General features: G+C 31.7%; 1 protein-coding gene across 1 annotated transcript; it reads left to right on the forward strand.

The window, feature by feature from the left end:
- Nucleotides 1-770: 770 nt before the first annotated feature.
- LOC114260892 (heat stress transcription factor A-4c) lies at nucleotides 771-3,703 on the forward strand. Its single transcript, XM_028201099.2, has 2 exons — nucleotides 771-2,437; nucleotides 2,544-3,703. The coding sequence occupies exons 1-2, from the start codon at nucleotides 2,219-2,221 to the stop codon at nucleotides 3,546-3,548; spliced, it is 1,224 nt and encodes a 407-aa protein (XP_028056900.2). The 5' UTR covers nucleotides 771-2,218; the 3' UTR covers nucleotides 3,549-3,703.
- Nucleotides 3,704-16,059: the final 12,356 nt, after the last annotated feature.

Here is a 16,059-nt window from a genome sequence, read left to right on the forward strand (position 1 = left end):
GAAATTTCAACATAAGAGAATTTTTTTTTTTTTTTTTTTTTTTTTTTAGGGGGAGGGTGGTAGAGCCTTCTACAGATCTCGTTTCGATAATCTGAATTGTTCATTTTGTAGAGCTCTCAATGTATATCATCCATGGAAATATTTAGGTCAATTCGAAAATTGTAACATTTTCATTTTATCACATTTGTTTATAAAAAAATAGATAGTCTATTTCAAATATATATTTGTCATTCATTTTTTCAAAGAGAAATGCAGTAAAATGAAAAAGTTATGATTATTAGATTGAATTAATTTTTATTTTTATTTTTATAATTGATATATACATTAAGAATCTTATAAAATGAACTATTCAAATAATTAAAATAGGATTCACGATGGGCCTTATAGGCCACTCAAGTTCTCTCATCTGTAGATCTTAACAACAATGATTCATCCCACTAAAAATATCACCACTAATAGCACTAATGCATTAAAAAAGTAAAAAAAAAAAAAAAATACAACTCCAAGACCAAAACATCACATCATTTATGGCGAGACCCACTGCCACCTAATTAGTGGGAGCACTAATTAGTGCTCCCAAGCATTTTTCAGATCTTAATACGATGGGAACTCAATCAAAAACTTTACTATAGTGTTTATCATTTGTTATAAACTTTGATTACTATTTTCTCCTTCCCAAACATGTAATTGACCAAAAAGTCATTTCCCAAATAATAATATTTAGCAAAATAATTATATATATATATATATATATATGTATAGATATACGTAGATTTGTCAAGAAGTGAGAGAAGATAACGAGAAATTCAACACCACAACGTTCTAGTCAATGTGTATATGCATTAATTACAAAATTATCAAACTCATCCCATTCAATTGACGTTCCCATTACAATTGACAACAAACTTTATATTATCTTTTCATTTCTTCTTCTTCTTCTTGTTATTTTTGATTTTTGATTTTTTTTTGTATTTGTAATTGAAATTCGTTTTCACCATCTCTGTAAAACCCTATCGAAACCCTCTATAATAATATTCGATTTCACACCGATCCCAATTCATCAAATTTGAGACTTCCAAACCCTTATCTCCACTTTAGGCTTTCTGGGTTTCTCTCTTTCTCTCTCAGGTAAAAGCTCGAACACCTGAACTACGATTTCGTATATATATGTGTTATGTATGTCTATATACATGTGTATATAGTATATAGACATCTGTACATGTGTAATATTGAAAAAAAAACATTTTTGATGCTTTTGCTTTAAGTTTCCGACAAGGATTACTATTTTAACGACTTTTGATGTTTGGGTTTTCTGCAAGTGATATATAGAGAAAGAGAGAGAAAACCAACTGTATGGTTTTGTGGGCTGTTGTGGAATTGACATACAGTTGGGTTTTTTTTTTTTTTTCTTTTTTGGGTGGTTTGGTAACTTCTTGTTTGTGGGTTTTTGGATTTGTTTTGGAAATTTTGTTCTTTTTGGGTCAATTCTTGTACGGTTGGACATAGCGTGATTTTGGATGACAAAGGGGTTTGGTTTTGTTGAATTTGAAGGGATTTTGAGATGGGAAATGATGGGTTTTTGAATTGGTTTGTTGAATTTTGAGTGTGTAAGGAGGTTGGTAATGTTGTTGTTGTGGGTGAATTTGGACAGAGTGGTGTTGATGCCTTGAATTTGTAGAGTTGTGAGAATTTGAAGGGATTTGAGATGGGAAATGATGGGTCTTTTGTCTTTTGAATTGATTTGTTAAATTTCAGTGTCTAAGGAGGTTGGTAATGTTGTTGTTGTGAATGAATTTGGATAGAGTGGTGTTGATGCCTTCAATTTGTAGTTACGAGAATTTGACAGTTGCGAGCAGTTATTTGGACATTGGAGAAGTTTGGGAATTGAATTCCGGTCAAATTTCTTAGGAGCTTAGGGGTAGCTTGAGAATTGGATTACTCTGGGAAAAATCTCTGGGAAATTGGTAATAGATAGGAAGCTCAGGAATTTGATTGGACTGGGAAACTTGCTTGGAATTTTGACTTTTAAATTTCAAAGGATTCTCCCAGGAACTTATTCTGTGATTCGAGGCTGAGAAAGCTTTTACTTTATTGGAATTGAAGATTTTGAGCAGGGAATTTAAGGGCTTGCCAACTGATATATCAATCTCGGTGGTCGCTGGTCTGCTAATCTGCTTCGGGGCTCTGAATTTGAAGGGGTGGTTGTGGTTTGGAATAGATGATGGATGAAACTCAATGCAGTTCGAATGTCCTGCCTCCTTTCCTCGTGAAGACATACGAGATGGTTGATGATCATTGCTCGGATTCCGTTGTCTCCTGGAGTCAGAGTAATAAAAGCTTTGTTGTCTGGAATCCACCTGAATTTGCGAGGGATTTGCTACCCAGATTCTTCAAGCACAATAACTTCTCCAGCTTTATCAGACAGCTCAATACATATGTAAGGCAATTGTTATTACCATGCTTTTGAAATAATTTTGTGCACATAAATATTTCTTCTGTATTCATTCTTGCTGTCTGTTGTTTCCATTTCTTTCATTGGCTAGGGTTTTAGAAAAATTGATCCAGAACAATGGGAATTTGCTAATGAAGATTTTATAAGAGGACAGCCACACCTTTTGAAGAACATTCACAGACGCAAGCCAGTTCACAGCCATTCCTTACAGAATCAACAAGGTCAAGGCACTTCTTCATCATCATTAACTGAATCAGAAAGACAGCAATACGAGGATAAGATCGAGAGGCTGAAATGCGACAAAGAATCACGTCTTTTGGATTTAGAGAGTCAGAAACAAGAGCAGCAAGGGATTGATTTGCAAAAGTGTGTTTTGACCGAGCATTTCCAACGTGTGGAACAACGCCAGAAAACTATGTTATCCTCCTTAGCTCAGACTTTGCAAAAACCGGGGCTTGCATTGGATTTACTGCCACGATCAGAAATCCATGATCGAAAGAGAAGGTTGCCACCAAACAACTATTTGTGTGATGAAGTGGGTATTGAAGATAATCCTCGGATGGGAACTTCCCAAATCATGACCAGAGAAAATTCGAGTGCTTCTTCTGTTTCTGTATTGAACAAGGAATCACTTGAGCAATTGGAGTCTTCCTTGATGTTTTGGGAAAATATTATACACGATGTTGGTCAAGCTTATGAGCAACTAAATTCATCCGTGGAGTTGGATGAATCCACGAGCTGTGCAGATAGCCCAACAATATCTTACACGCAACTAAATATTGATATTGGGTCCAAAACTTCTGGGCTTGACATGAACTCTGAGCCTGCTGGTCCTCTTGCTCCTGAGGTTGATGACTTAGAAGAACACGTAGCTAGGCCTGTAGCAACTGTGCCAACTGGGGTCAACGATGTGTTCTGGGAACAATTCTTGACTGAAAATCCTGGTTCAAGCGATGCAGCGGAAATTCACTCAGAAAGAAAAGGTCTTGATGGAAGAAACAATGAAAGCAATTATGGGAAGTTTTGGTTGGATGCGAGGAGTGTGAATTACCTTGCAGAACATTTGGGTCAGCTTACTCCAGCAGAGAGAACTTGATGTCAGTAGGTTAATTTTCGATTTCTTTTTTTCTTACTTTAATGCCTCGGTGTAAATTTGTGGATAGTTGGTTTGATAGACAATACAACACTTCATCTTCTTGCCTCATCATCTGTGTATATCATTATAATCAAGTTTTTGATTTGTTACTTGTATATACTCTTCTTGTTGTATTGTTAGCACTAGTCTTCTCTCCTTCATTGTTGAGTGAATGATCGCAGAAAGTTCACGTGAAGTTGCTTTTCTTTTAATAACACCATTTTCTGTTAAATTGTTAACTATAACAAGAAACAATCTTGATTGTTCTGTTTGTTTTTCTTGATACTCTTTTACATGTTTATTGTAAAAATTCATTTGCTTGCCCAAACCTTCTTATTTGATGCTGCACTTTTTGATCCATCAAAACTACAACGCGTGCTACTATCAGATCAAATCTTCATGTAGGGGAACCAAAATTATCCAAATTTATTCTGTTCCTGTTGTTCCTTTTCTTGTCCCTCATCGGCGTATTCCAACTTTTTTCTTTATCCATTTGAATTAAAACTACTCAATCCTCTAATCCTTTCTGTGGTAAATTGATTTTATTTTTATCAGTAATTCTCATATTTGCAAGCAAAACAGTTCCAACTTTTGTCTGCATATTGGGTAATATAGATCTGTTGGAGAAAAATCATAAAAAAAATGAGGGCGGCCACTGTTTTAACAATATTAACTGTCTTCCATGTATTCTTGGTCGGCCCGCAAAAGAAAACCCCTGTTTCTGAAGTAGAATACAGTTTTAATTTTTAATTTAATTTAATTTTTTTTGATGTCAAATTTGAAGTACATCAATGCATGCTCGTTGTGTATGCATGTAGTATTTTGGCAAACCTATATCTCAAATAAACTATAAGAAAATTTGATGAGACTCTTCTATCATAATAATTTGAAGAACATCAATGCATGTTCTTTTTCATTTTCTCTCTCTCTCTCTAAAAAACCTCTCCCTCTCTAAACCTCCAGCTCGGGTCTCGCTGTTGGCCAGCCGGCCGTCGCCTTCGGCGATGACGGTCGGCTGGCCTCGCCCCTTTCGTGCGTGATCGTTGTTTTCCGTCTTAATAAACTTGAATCCCCTTAGTTTTTCCTTTTCTTTTGCAGTTCTCTTGGGTGTTTGGGGTCGGTTTCAGTCTTGGGGGGTTTCGACTTTGGTAGGTGCCTTGTTTATGGGAGGGTTGGTTTTGTTTTGGAACTTCATTCGTGCACTTCTATGCAAGTGGGAGTTTGAGGGGGTGGATTCCATTTAGATATGTGGAGGTCGACGTTGGGCCGAATAAGGGGTTGATCCAAATCTGTTTTGTACTTTCCGAATCTCTCTCGATGCATCTCATCTTCCTGTACCTTTAATTTCATACTGTTAATGAAATTTTCAAAAAAAAAAAAATGTTCTTTTTCATTTCTATGAGACTCTTCTATCCTTTCCTTTCTGATTAATGCTAAGTACCAGAAAATTTGTTATGAAGATTACTCAAAATAAGATGCATGGTTAAGATTCAATTAATGTATTGTGAGGTTTATATAGAGATTTAACTTATGTTACACATTGATATTTTGAGTAAGATTCTAAATAAAAATTTTATGTAGTATTTCTCGTGGTTTCTTCTCTTGTTTTTCTCTTCGTTTTATCGGAAGTCATTTAAAAAATAATAATATTGCAATGATCTCATCATTTTATTACATTAAGCTTATGATGTAATGTGTCAATATTAAAATGGTAATTAGACAAATGAGTAGTGAAACCCACTCAGCCAATTTAATGATGATAAATTATCATTACTCTGTAATATTTGATATAAAATGTGTAATATATATTAAAAATATATATAATAAAATACATAAGATATACAAGAATTTTCTAAAATTTATAGAGATAAAAAATGATATACTCATGTTCAGTTTATAATATTTGGGCTTGGCATGGTTGGCGGCTTAGTCAGGATTAAGTTTAATTGATTTTCTAACTATTGGGTTTAGTAATTTATTTAATAATATAAATATTTCTCATAATATAATTATTTTCCTATTGATTAACACACACACCCTCCCCCCAACCCAAAAAAAAAAAAAAAAAAAACTAAAAAACTGAACATATGGGTGTGTTTGGTAACGTTTACGTTTTCAATTTATATTTACAAAAATTTTATAAACTGGTTTTTGTTTATTTTTTGTTTATTTTTAGAAAAACATAAACTACAAACGCGTTTGGTAATTGACAAAATATTTTAAAAAAATTTAAAATATAAAAATGAGTGAGAAATGGCAAGTGGTGAAAAGTGGCGGCAGAAGACGGTGGTGGAAAGTGGTGACGGTGGGTGGTGGGTAGCTGGTGGTGGTGGCGGGTGGGTGGTAGTGGTGGGTGGGTGGGTGACGATAGCGGGTGGTGGGTGGTGGCGGCAGATGGTGGTGGTGGGTGGGTCGGTGACGTTGATGGGTGGCAACGAGTGGGTGGTGGTGGTGGCGGCGAGTAGCAGGTGGTGGGTGGTGGCGGGCGGGTGGGTGGTGATGATGGGTAGGTGGGTGACGGTGGCGGGTGGTAGCAAGTGGGTGGTGGTGGCAGGTGGTGGGTGGTGGTGGTAGGTGAGTGGCAGATGGCAGGTGGTGATGGGTGGTAGCAGGTGGTGATGGTGGTGGTAGGTGTGTGGGTGACAGTGACGAGTGGTAGGTGCTAGCGAGTGGGTGGTGGTGGGTGGTGGGTGGTGAGTAGTGGGTGGTGATAGTAGGTGGATGGCGGGTGGGTGGTGGTGGTGGTGGTGGGTGGTGGGTGGTAGTGGCGGGTGGGTAGCAGGTGGGTGGTGGTGCGCGGGTGGGTAGCAGGTGGCTGATGGTGGCAGGTGGTGGATGGTGGTGGCAGGTAGGTGGTGAGTGGCAAGTAGGTGGCGATGTTAAGTAGGTGGCGGGTGGTGGTGGCAGGTGGGTGATGGGTGGTGAGGGGTGGTAGCAAGTAGGTGGCGGGTGATAGTGGCGAGTGGTGGATGGTAATGGCGGGTGGCAGGTGGATGGCAAGTGTTTGGTGGGTGGTGGCGGCGAGGGGTGGGTGGTGGTGGCGAGTGGGTGGCAGGTGGGTGGTGAGTGGTGGTGGCGGAAGACGGTGGTGGAAAATGGTGGAGGGTGGTGGCTAGTGTTGGGTGGTAAAAAAAAAAAAAAACTCAAAACTTAAAATGAAAACACATTTTTTGTGTTTTTATTTTTTGGCCAAATTTATAAACTGAGACCACTGATTTATAAATCAAAATTTTTACCAAACAAGTTTTTATTTAAATTTTTAAATTTTTTATAAATATAAATAAAAAATTAAAAACGTAAGGCCCCGTTTGTTTTGGGCTATAGAGAGGGTATTAGGACTAGTAATACCAAGGTATTATCAAAGCCCCTGTTTGTTTGCAGAGAAAGGGTTGGGACTATTAGCCCCTTAGTATTGCTAATACCCTTGGAAGAGGGATTGGTAAGGAGGAGGTAGAGATGGTATTAGAAAATAGTGAGGGGATTAGAAATTTTTTTATTTTTTATATATTGGGAATTTTTTTTTAATATAATGTTTAATTTTTTATATTTTTTTATTTGTTTTATTATTTTATATAAAAATAATTTAACAATTCCTCATTATTAATCCCCTCACTATTAATTCCCTCACTAACAATCCCCTCACTATTAATCCCCTCATTATCAATCCTCTCCATTCTATCTCCCAAAACAAACGGACCCTAAGGGCTAGTTTGGCATGTACTAAATAAGCCAAAAAGTCAAAAAGTCACTATCTTATTTAAGTCACATCATCTTATTTAAATCACATCACCTCTCTAACACATCACATCAAATCTAACCCAAACCCAACCCAAACCCACCAATAAATCAAAAAGTGCACTTTTTTAAGACATCCCAAACCAACCCTAAGGTCTAGTTTGGAAAGACTAAATAAGTGCACTTTTTGACTTTTTATAAAATATGGGTTGGGTTTGGGTTGGGTTTGAAGTGACGTGTTAGAGAGGTGATGTGACTTAAATAAGATGATGTGACTTAAATAAGATAGTAATTTTTTGACTTTTTGTCTTTTTTTAAGCATGCCAAACTTGACCTAAGTGTTACCAAACGGAACCATAGCAACATACGTGCATAGTTGAGAAACAATCAAGGAAAAAGTAATGATTGTAAAATAGTCGTATCAATTTATCTTTATTTTAAATTTTAAAAAAATCATTACAATAATTGACAACTTTTTTACAACCATGAAATGATGTAATCAAGACAATCTGAATAATTCTTCTTCTTATTAATGTTATGGATTCAAATCCTCTCATTACCGTGGACGAAATGAAAATTTTTATTTAATAATCAATGATTATGAAAGATTCATGTAATAATAAATAGGAGGGTAAATTACAAATACATCTTTTGAGATTTGTTTAAAATACGAATTGTCCCCTATAATTTGAAAAATTACAAATACCTCCCTGTTATAATTTTTTATTCAATATAATTAATTAAAAAAGTGAAATTTCTAATTGTTCACTTATGCAATAATAAAATTATCTGAATTGTTAATTGAAATAAAATTTTAACATTATTAAAAACTGTTAATTAACTTAATAATTTATTAATAAAATGACCTATTTGTTATGAAATTAGAAACCTTAAACGGTATAATGCAATTTCTAAAACTATAGAGAGTAATTTATAATTTAAATAAATTTCAAAAGATGCATTTGTAATTTATCCTCGTTAAAAAGCCTACCGAATACATGCGACTCTTACTAAAAATAGAGTCTGGATATCATATGATTGAATTGGAGCATCATTTTGCTACAAAGAAACACTACCGATGGCTTCTAATTGCAAAAAGGGAATCGAGTCTGGATATCATATGATTGAATTGGAGCATCATTTTGCTACAAAGAAACACTACCAATGGCTTCTAATTGCAAAAAGGGAACAACTTCAGCATACTATTGGGACTCTGTGGGCTTATTACAGAACCCATATTGATAATTTAAATTACTCAACGCATTATAAAAAAAAAAAATTATATTGATCGGATATAATAGTCACTTGATCAAATCACATTTATCTCAATAATTTATTTTTAAAATCATAGTTATTGTTAAAACAAATTTGATATGATCACATGGCTATTGATACCCAATCAATATTATTATTTTCAAGGATGAAATAGTCAACAAACTCTACACATTGAACAGTTCAGATCATCGATATAGATTTCGTGGTAAGTCCACAAAACCCAACAACACACTCCAGTCCAATATGAGAGAAACCCTAGCCATGCAAAAATATTGTAGTTTGGTTTTATAATTTATTATTATTATTATTATTATTATTATTTGAGTGAGATTAGTATTTCAATAACCAATTTGGATGTCGATTTTGTGTACCAAACTTTGGATATCATTTCATGTATCAATAATACATTGGTATAAAATATGAAAAATGAGATTATTAAACAGATATATTTATAACACATCTAATGATATCTATAATATTCAAATTTAATAATCCTAACATTATTAATAAAATTTTCTTAGAGGCCATATTTAAATGGGATGAATCAAAGGAAAATGAGATTTTCATTTTCAAGAATAACATTATTAAGAGTAAAATTCACGTGTTAATGTTATTTAAATGCTTGATTTGGCTAATGAGTTTTAATAAAAAAATAATAAAAATTAAATTATTAGATCATCTCCAATGTTTGAGTCAAATGGCTTAGACCTTACAAATACACTGGTTCAATGGTGAGCTACCATTGCTAAAAAATGACAAAACTATTTTGTTGCCGCATCAATTTTTTTTTTTTATTTATTTTTTATTTATCAAAATTCAAATTTTTTGCACAATTTTCACAAATCAAAACTCTATAAAAAAATTATAAAACAATAGAAAATCGACAAATTACATAAACTCAATAATATTCAAAATTATAATAATAATTACGTTAGCTAATTATTCACAATTTATTATCTCAAGACCTACAACTCCATAGGAACAATATTCACTGCATTTCTTGTGAATAATTAAGGAGAATAGTCAGAAAAAATAATTACAAAAAATGGTAAAGATTATAAATATAAAATCATAAATTTTTTCTCCATTGTGTAATAATTTTTCAAAACCCACCTTGAATGGTAATTTCCCCAATAGTTAACTTTAACTTCATAAAATATAATTTTTAATATTAAAATATATCAAAAACACCAAAGGGTATTTATAATATTTCATATATAGTTAATCCCCTCACTAAAATATATCACAAACAAATATAATTTTTCTTAGTCCCCTCACTTTTTTTTTTTGGCAAATTACACTTTACCACCTTCAATTATCACTGTTTTCCACTTTACCCCCTCAAACTAAAAATTGATACAATGTACCCCTTTCATCTCCTAAAAATTGTCAATTTAATCTTTATGTCTCCAATCTGTTAATAAAATTGACGAAAAAAGTGCATGTAATGTGCACTTGTTATATTAATGATGAAAATACCTCTTAAAGATTTGTTATAGATATGACATGTGCACATTACATGCCCCATTTTTGCTTGTTTTGTTAACAGAATTGAGACATAAGGGTTAGATTGAAAATTTTTAAAAGATGAAGAAGTTATATTGTATTAATTTTTATTTTGAGAGAGTAAAATGAAAAACGGTGATAATTGAGGGTGGTAAAGTGTAAATTGCCCATTTTTTAATTCTCTTACTAACAATCTCTTCACTAATTATCATATCCAACCTAACTCTAAAAACCAATGAATCCTACTTAGTTATAAAAATTAAGAATTAGTTAGATTTGACAGTTGATTGTATCAAAATGACAAAGTACTATTAAAGTGATATTGTAAAAGAATAACTTTTTTTTTTTTAATCTTAACAATTAAAAAAAGGTGAGTTACATTAACCGTTCTTATAGTTTGGAACTTGTGTCACTTTGATTCTTAATTTTTTAATTGTAATATATTTGACTTTCAATTTTGAATCTTGTTTCAAATAAGAACAATTGAAGATACCATTGTTCAATTTTAAGGACAAAGTCGTCAATTTGATAAAATATAAATCAATTTGACAAAAATAAATATTAAAAAAAAGATATTTTTGAATTTTTAAAAATTATTTCTACCTATCAAAGATAAAATTATGTAAAATTGATATTTTACACATTTATTTATTTATTTTACCAAATTAATTTTTTTATGTGTTGTGATGATGATCATGTAATGGATGATTGTTTTTATTTTTATTAAATTAGTTTTTATTTTTTCAAAAGTCAAATATGGTGATATTATTATTAAACCAATCCATTAAATCAAAAAATCCAAAACTAAAAAAATTTCATATATTAAATATATCGATTACACATTAAAAGTCTAACAATCACCATTACATGATCATCATCCAAACACATAATAAAAATTAATTTGGTAAAATAAATAAATAAATGTGTAAAAGATTTATCAATTTTACATAATTTTATCTTTGGTGAGTAGATTTTTTTTAAAAAAAAATTCAAAAATGTTTTTTTGACATTTATTTTTATCAAATTAATTTATATTTTATCAAATTAACAAGTTTACCCTTGAAATTGAGCAATGAGATTTTCAATTATCTTTATTTGAAACAAAATTTAAAATAGAATCAAATATCTCACAATAAAAAAGTCAAAAATCAAAATAATACAAGTCTCAAACTATACGAAAAAATAATTTTGACTTATGAGCCATTTACCTTTTGTTTTGTTTCTTGTTTTTTTCTTTTCTAGAATATGAGAATAGGATGGGATCAAATTTGTATCCAGTTCTGTGAGATTTTAATGGGGAGAATGGAGATCAAATAATTACACGCAATTTGGAAGAATAATTCCAAATGAATAGGTCATTGGAAATTTCATTCCTAAATTCATAATGTTCCAAACATTAAAATCGTAAAGATAAAAAAGGACTTTGACAGTCTCTAGTCATAAATCAGATTGGACAATTCAATCAGTTTCTTTGAACCCACTTTTGAGTATGTTTCGATAATTCAAATTATTTTCGTTGAGTATTTGGATAATTCAAATAATTCAAAGTCGATTGCACAACAGTAATCACATATTTAGATTAGTTTTGTAAAAAAAATAAATAGTGAGAAAATAAAACTGTCCTTTTTTTTTACAAAATTAATCCGAACACATGATTATCATTATCCGATCAATTTAATTTTTTTTACAAGAATAATGTACTTGATGAACTATAAAATGTGAATCGTTCGAATTATCGAAATATCAAAATACGGCCCAAAAGTGAGCTCAATGAGCCAAACAACATCTCTCTAATCTGATTTGGGATTGGAAAGAATCAGTCCCATAAAAGAAAAATGATATTCTATTTGCAGTCTTCCAAACTCAACATAGAGGAACATTACATCCATGGTTGAGGACAACCAAAATATATGTATATATATACACACTTAGAATATATATTTAGTATGTAGTTTAGTTTCATTTTCTACATAGACCCCCTCAAACCTCATTGAATTTCTACCACAATTTTGAAATTTAGGTAATTTTTTTTTGGTTATATTTTTGGAATGATAAGTGTCAATTTTTAATTTGTCATACACTCAATTACGTAGGACTTTACTTCCTTACACATCATTGAGAGTGTACTTGGAGGTCTCAAATGTGGGTCTTTAACATTATTCTTGTTTTATTGCTCTCTCATTATGAGAATTAGAAAGTGCCACTATATCAAATTTTTTGATGTGCCACTTATTGTACTGTTGGAAAATTTTTGAAGTGAAAATAATTCCATTTGAATGAAACTATTTATGGTGCCTTTGTAGATGAAAAGGTTTGACCCAAGAGTCATAACCCTTTAGAATGGCCTCAATCACTTCTATATATACCATCCTCATGGTATTCATTTGTTAAGGAATTTTAGCATTCATACATAATGTTTAGTCATGTATACAAGAGAAAGTGCATGGCACAAATTAGCTCACTGTACATATAGAAAGTTGTGCAATTTCTGTGTGTGATAATTGTTGTATTATGAAGACAGGACGTCCATTAATTATAAGCACTAGAGGCAAGGAAAAATTTCTATCTTAAAGAACAATGTTCAAGCACTGGCCTCAGTCACAAATTGTTCTAATTTTTGCAGAATTTTTGTAAGAAATTTCTTGTATTTTATTTTATTATTTGTCAGTATTAAATTGATTTATCCAAAAATATTTTCCTAAAATTTTAAGACAAAAATTCTCCTATCTATAGTGATACAGATTAATTCTTTTCAGTTAAATTAATATTTTGCAAATTTGGTTTCGTGCTTTCTGTAATAGAATCGACAAACATAATTGGTAATTTTTACCTGAAATTGTGTTTAAGTAGAATTCTATTGCATCTTGTTTCCTGTTTTTTGTAAAACTCCAGTAATATTGCCACTGCATCTTTTCTCTGGTAATTGAATCGACAAACATGATTGGTAATTTTTACCTAAAACTATGTTTAAATAGAATTCTATTGCATCTTTATATTTTCCAGTATATTGATATCATTTCTATATTAAATTTATTATTCGACAAATTTCAATTTCTGTTGTGATTATATAGTTCATTTTAAATCTATCTTTGCATCTTTCATCTATGCTCCTTCCGTGTGTGATTTCTTCCTTGATATGGTATTGATTCTTTTTCTGTTTTGAATATCTATTATATAAGAGCAAGACATCCATTTGGTTTTCTAAAAGGTTGAGACTAACCTTTTATCATTTTGATTAGGACCTTTAAGTCATATTGAGTAAGTATGTCACATCAATTAACTTTATTTAATGGATAATATGTTTTTCAAAAAATACAGATTGTTAGTTTTTTTGTTGGATTTTGTTGTATATGTATTCTGTTTTCAATACAGAATTTTATTCTATGTTTTCTGGTTTGTTTGCCTATAGAATTTTTATTCGGTACTTATTTATTTTGTATATTCTGTATTTAAAATTTGATTTTATATGAATCTATTTTTGACTCAGATTCTATTTCTTATTATGTTGTCTTTAACCGTAATTTTAGGTTATTTATGATTTTGTTTATCAGAATCTGATAATATTGTTGCAGATTATTACTTTACAGAATTTGTTTTCTATATAAGTTTTCTATTTCGTACAAACCTATGTTTGCGTTCTTGATATTTTATGAGATTATCCTTTATAAGTACGATACTCTTGTCTTATACAATTTTGGTGATACTACATGTATTAATTAATGTACATACTAGTATACCAATTAGTGTTATGTCATTATTACTGACTCCATCTATTATATAAATTACAAATATCTAAAATTTTTAAAATTATATTACATCATCTGTTAGTATATTTGTTAGTACATTAATTGCACATATAGGATTATTCAGATAGTTTTAGTCAGAATTCTATCACATTAATTCGAAAGAAAGAGTACATATGTTACTCCTGTGGGAGTTTATCTCTTGAATTTGAAGAGAAAATTAATTTCTTTTGTCACAAATATTTTTGAATAAATATAAGATGCATCAAATATATACTTGTCATTAGTATGAATTAATAGTTATGATAGTGACACTTCTTCGGAAATGAGCCATAATTTTGTATTAGTTCATGTATTATAACAAACGTGGGAGAGAAAAACAAAGTTGTTTGCTAATCATGTTTGATGATAAGTTACATAATCTCGAACAAGAAGTATTCAACTTTAAGAATTTGAATCTTAATTTGGAGGTGAGTACCTTTTATTGAGTGCATTGTATAAGTATTTTTTTTTGAATGCATTGTAAGGATTTATACAATTAAATGAGATTTTTGAATTGTTTGATTCTTGGGCAAAAATTTTATGAGAATATAATTTTGTTTAAGCATTAATTTTGATTTGTGTAGTCATAATTATTTTGAGTTTTCTATTTAATTAATTTGATTTAGAATTTTATTATTCAAGCACACCATAGTCAATAAGTGATGAATGTTATATTTATATCAGAATTGTGGAAGTGTATTGATGTTTTTGTGTGATAATATCTTAACAAGGAAATTAATTTTCCTCAGAGTACTTTTGTAAACCCAACTTGTTTATGTTAAGTGGTAACCGTTACCATATACCTACAATTTTTTTTTTTTTTGAAAAGTTGTGGGTTGCATTAATCTTTTAATTATTTTAATTAAGACCTTCTACTCATTGTTTGGAGTCTTGATTGATGAGTTAACATGGTGGTTGAGCAAGATTAGACCAAGAATGCCAAATTTGAATTTTTATTTTGAGTAGTTGTTTCCCATGTAGACAACCCAAGAGGGGGTGAATTGGGTAATTAAAAAATATGAACAAAAAATTAATTGCAATTAATCAAGTAAATAAATTCAGCAAGCAATCAATAATACCAAAAATAAAGTAGAAGGGAAGAAGAGCTCAAACATAAGGATTTATAGTAGTTCGGCTCACTGGCCTATGTCTACTCCTCAAGGTACATCCTGGAGAATTTCTTCAATATGAATCGAATCAATACACCACTAACCTTTACCTACGTTGTGGATTTTTACATAGGACTTATTTTTATCAGTTGAGGACCTCTCAACTAAAATGTCTTACTTAACAAGTGTTTCACTCAAAAAATAAGAAATAAGAACAAGAGGTACAACAACACTCTTTTACAATTTTTTTCTCTCAAAAGACAGATATGAAAGTGTATGCACAGAGGGATTTTGAGATTCACTCAAATATAAAAGTGGACAATAGAGTATATTAAAATAAAGTACTTGAACGCTCAAAGTTTCTGTGTTAGAGTCTTGTGTCTTTTTATCTACAGAGCTTCTTCATTTATAGCTTTAATGGCTTCTAGTCGTTGGAGAGAAGCATGGGTGAGTTTTCTAGTCATTGAAGCAGATCATGGGTGATATCTTCTAGCTGTTTGGAGCAAAGCATGGGTGATATATTCTAGCTGTATGGAGCAGAGTATGGGTGTATATAGGTTGTCATCAAGTCTTTGGAAGTGGAGCCTCATTAAATGCACAAGCTCATACTTCAAATCTTAGTAGTTGAAGATAAGATATTGTGTTAGAAAAAGTCTGCTCATAGATCAGAAATGGTGGGTAAGATTTGAGCTGTGTCAGAATAGATTTGAATTGACATTTAGGTTTTTGAAACCCAGATTTAAGGGTGTCGACCCCTGTAGATTGGGTGTCAACCCTTTGCTCTCTTTTTTTCTCTGTGTGATTTCTAGGTGTTCCTGGTGTCGACCCTTTGTTTGTTGGAAGTCTAAACTTTGTATACTGAAATTTAGTGTCAACCTCTGTCATTCTTGGTATCGAACCTTGTTATTGGATTGTCTGAGCCTTGTATACTGAAATTTGGTGTCGACCCTTTTCATTCTTGGTGTCGACCCTCGGTACACTGAAATTTGGTGTTGACCCTAGAAAGGCTTGGTGTTGACCCTCGGTTGCTACAACACTTAGGCATTATGGACTTTATTCTGG

Source organism: Camellia sinensis, chromosome 9, assembly GCF_055761805.1.
Source record: "Camellia sinensis isolate YWXY chromosome 9, ASM5576180v1, whole genome shotgun sequence".
Lineage (NCBI taxonomy): Eukaryota > Viridiplantae > Streptophyta > Magnoliopsida > Ericales > Theaceae > Camellia > Camellia sinensis.

Excerpts from the sequence above, each read along its gene's own strand:
- LOC114260892 (XM_028201099.2), top strand. The coding sequence starts at position 2,219 with ATGATGGATGAAACTCAATGCAGTTCGAATGTCCTGCCTCCTTTCCTC. Across the intron at positions 2,438-2,543 it reads TCAGACAGCTCAATACATAT|GGTTTTAGAAAAATTGATCC; the intron begins GTAAGGCAATTG and ends TTCATTGGCTAG.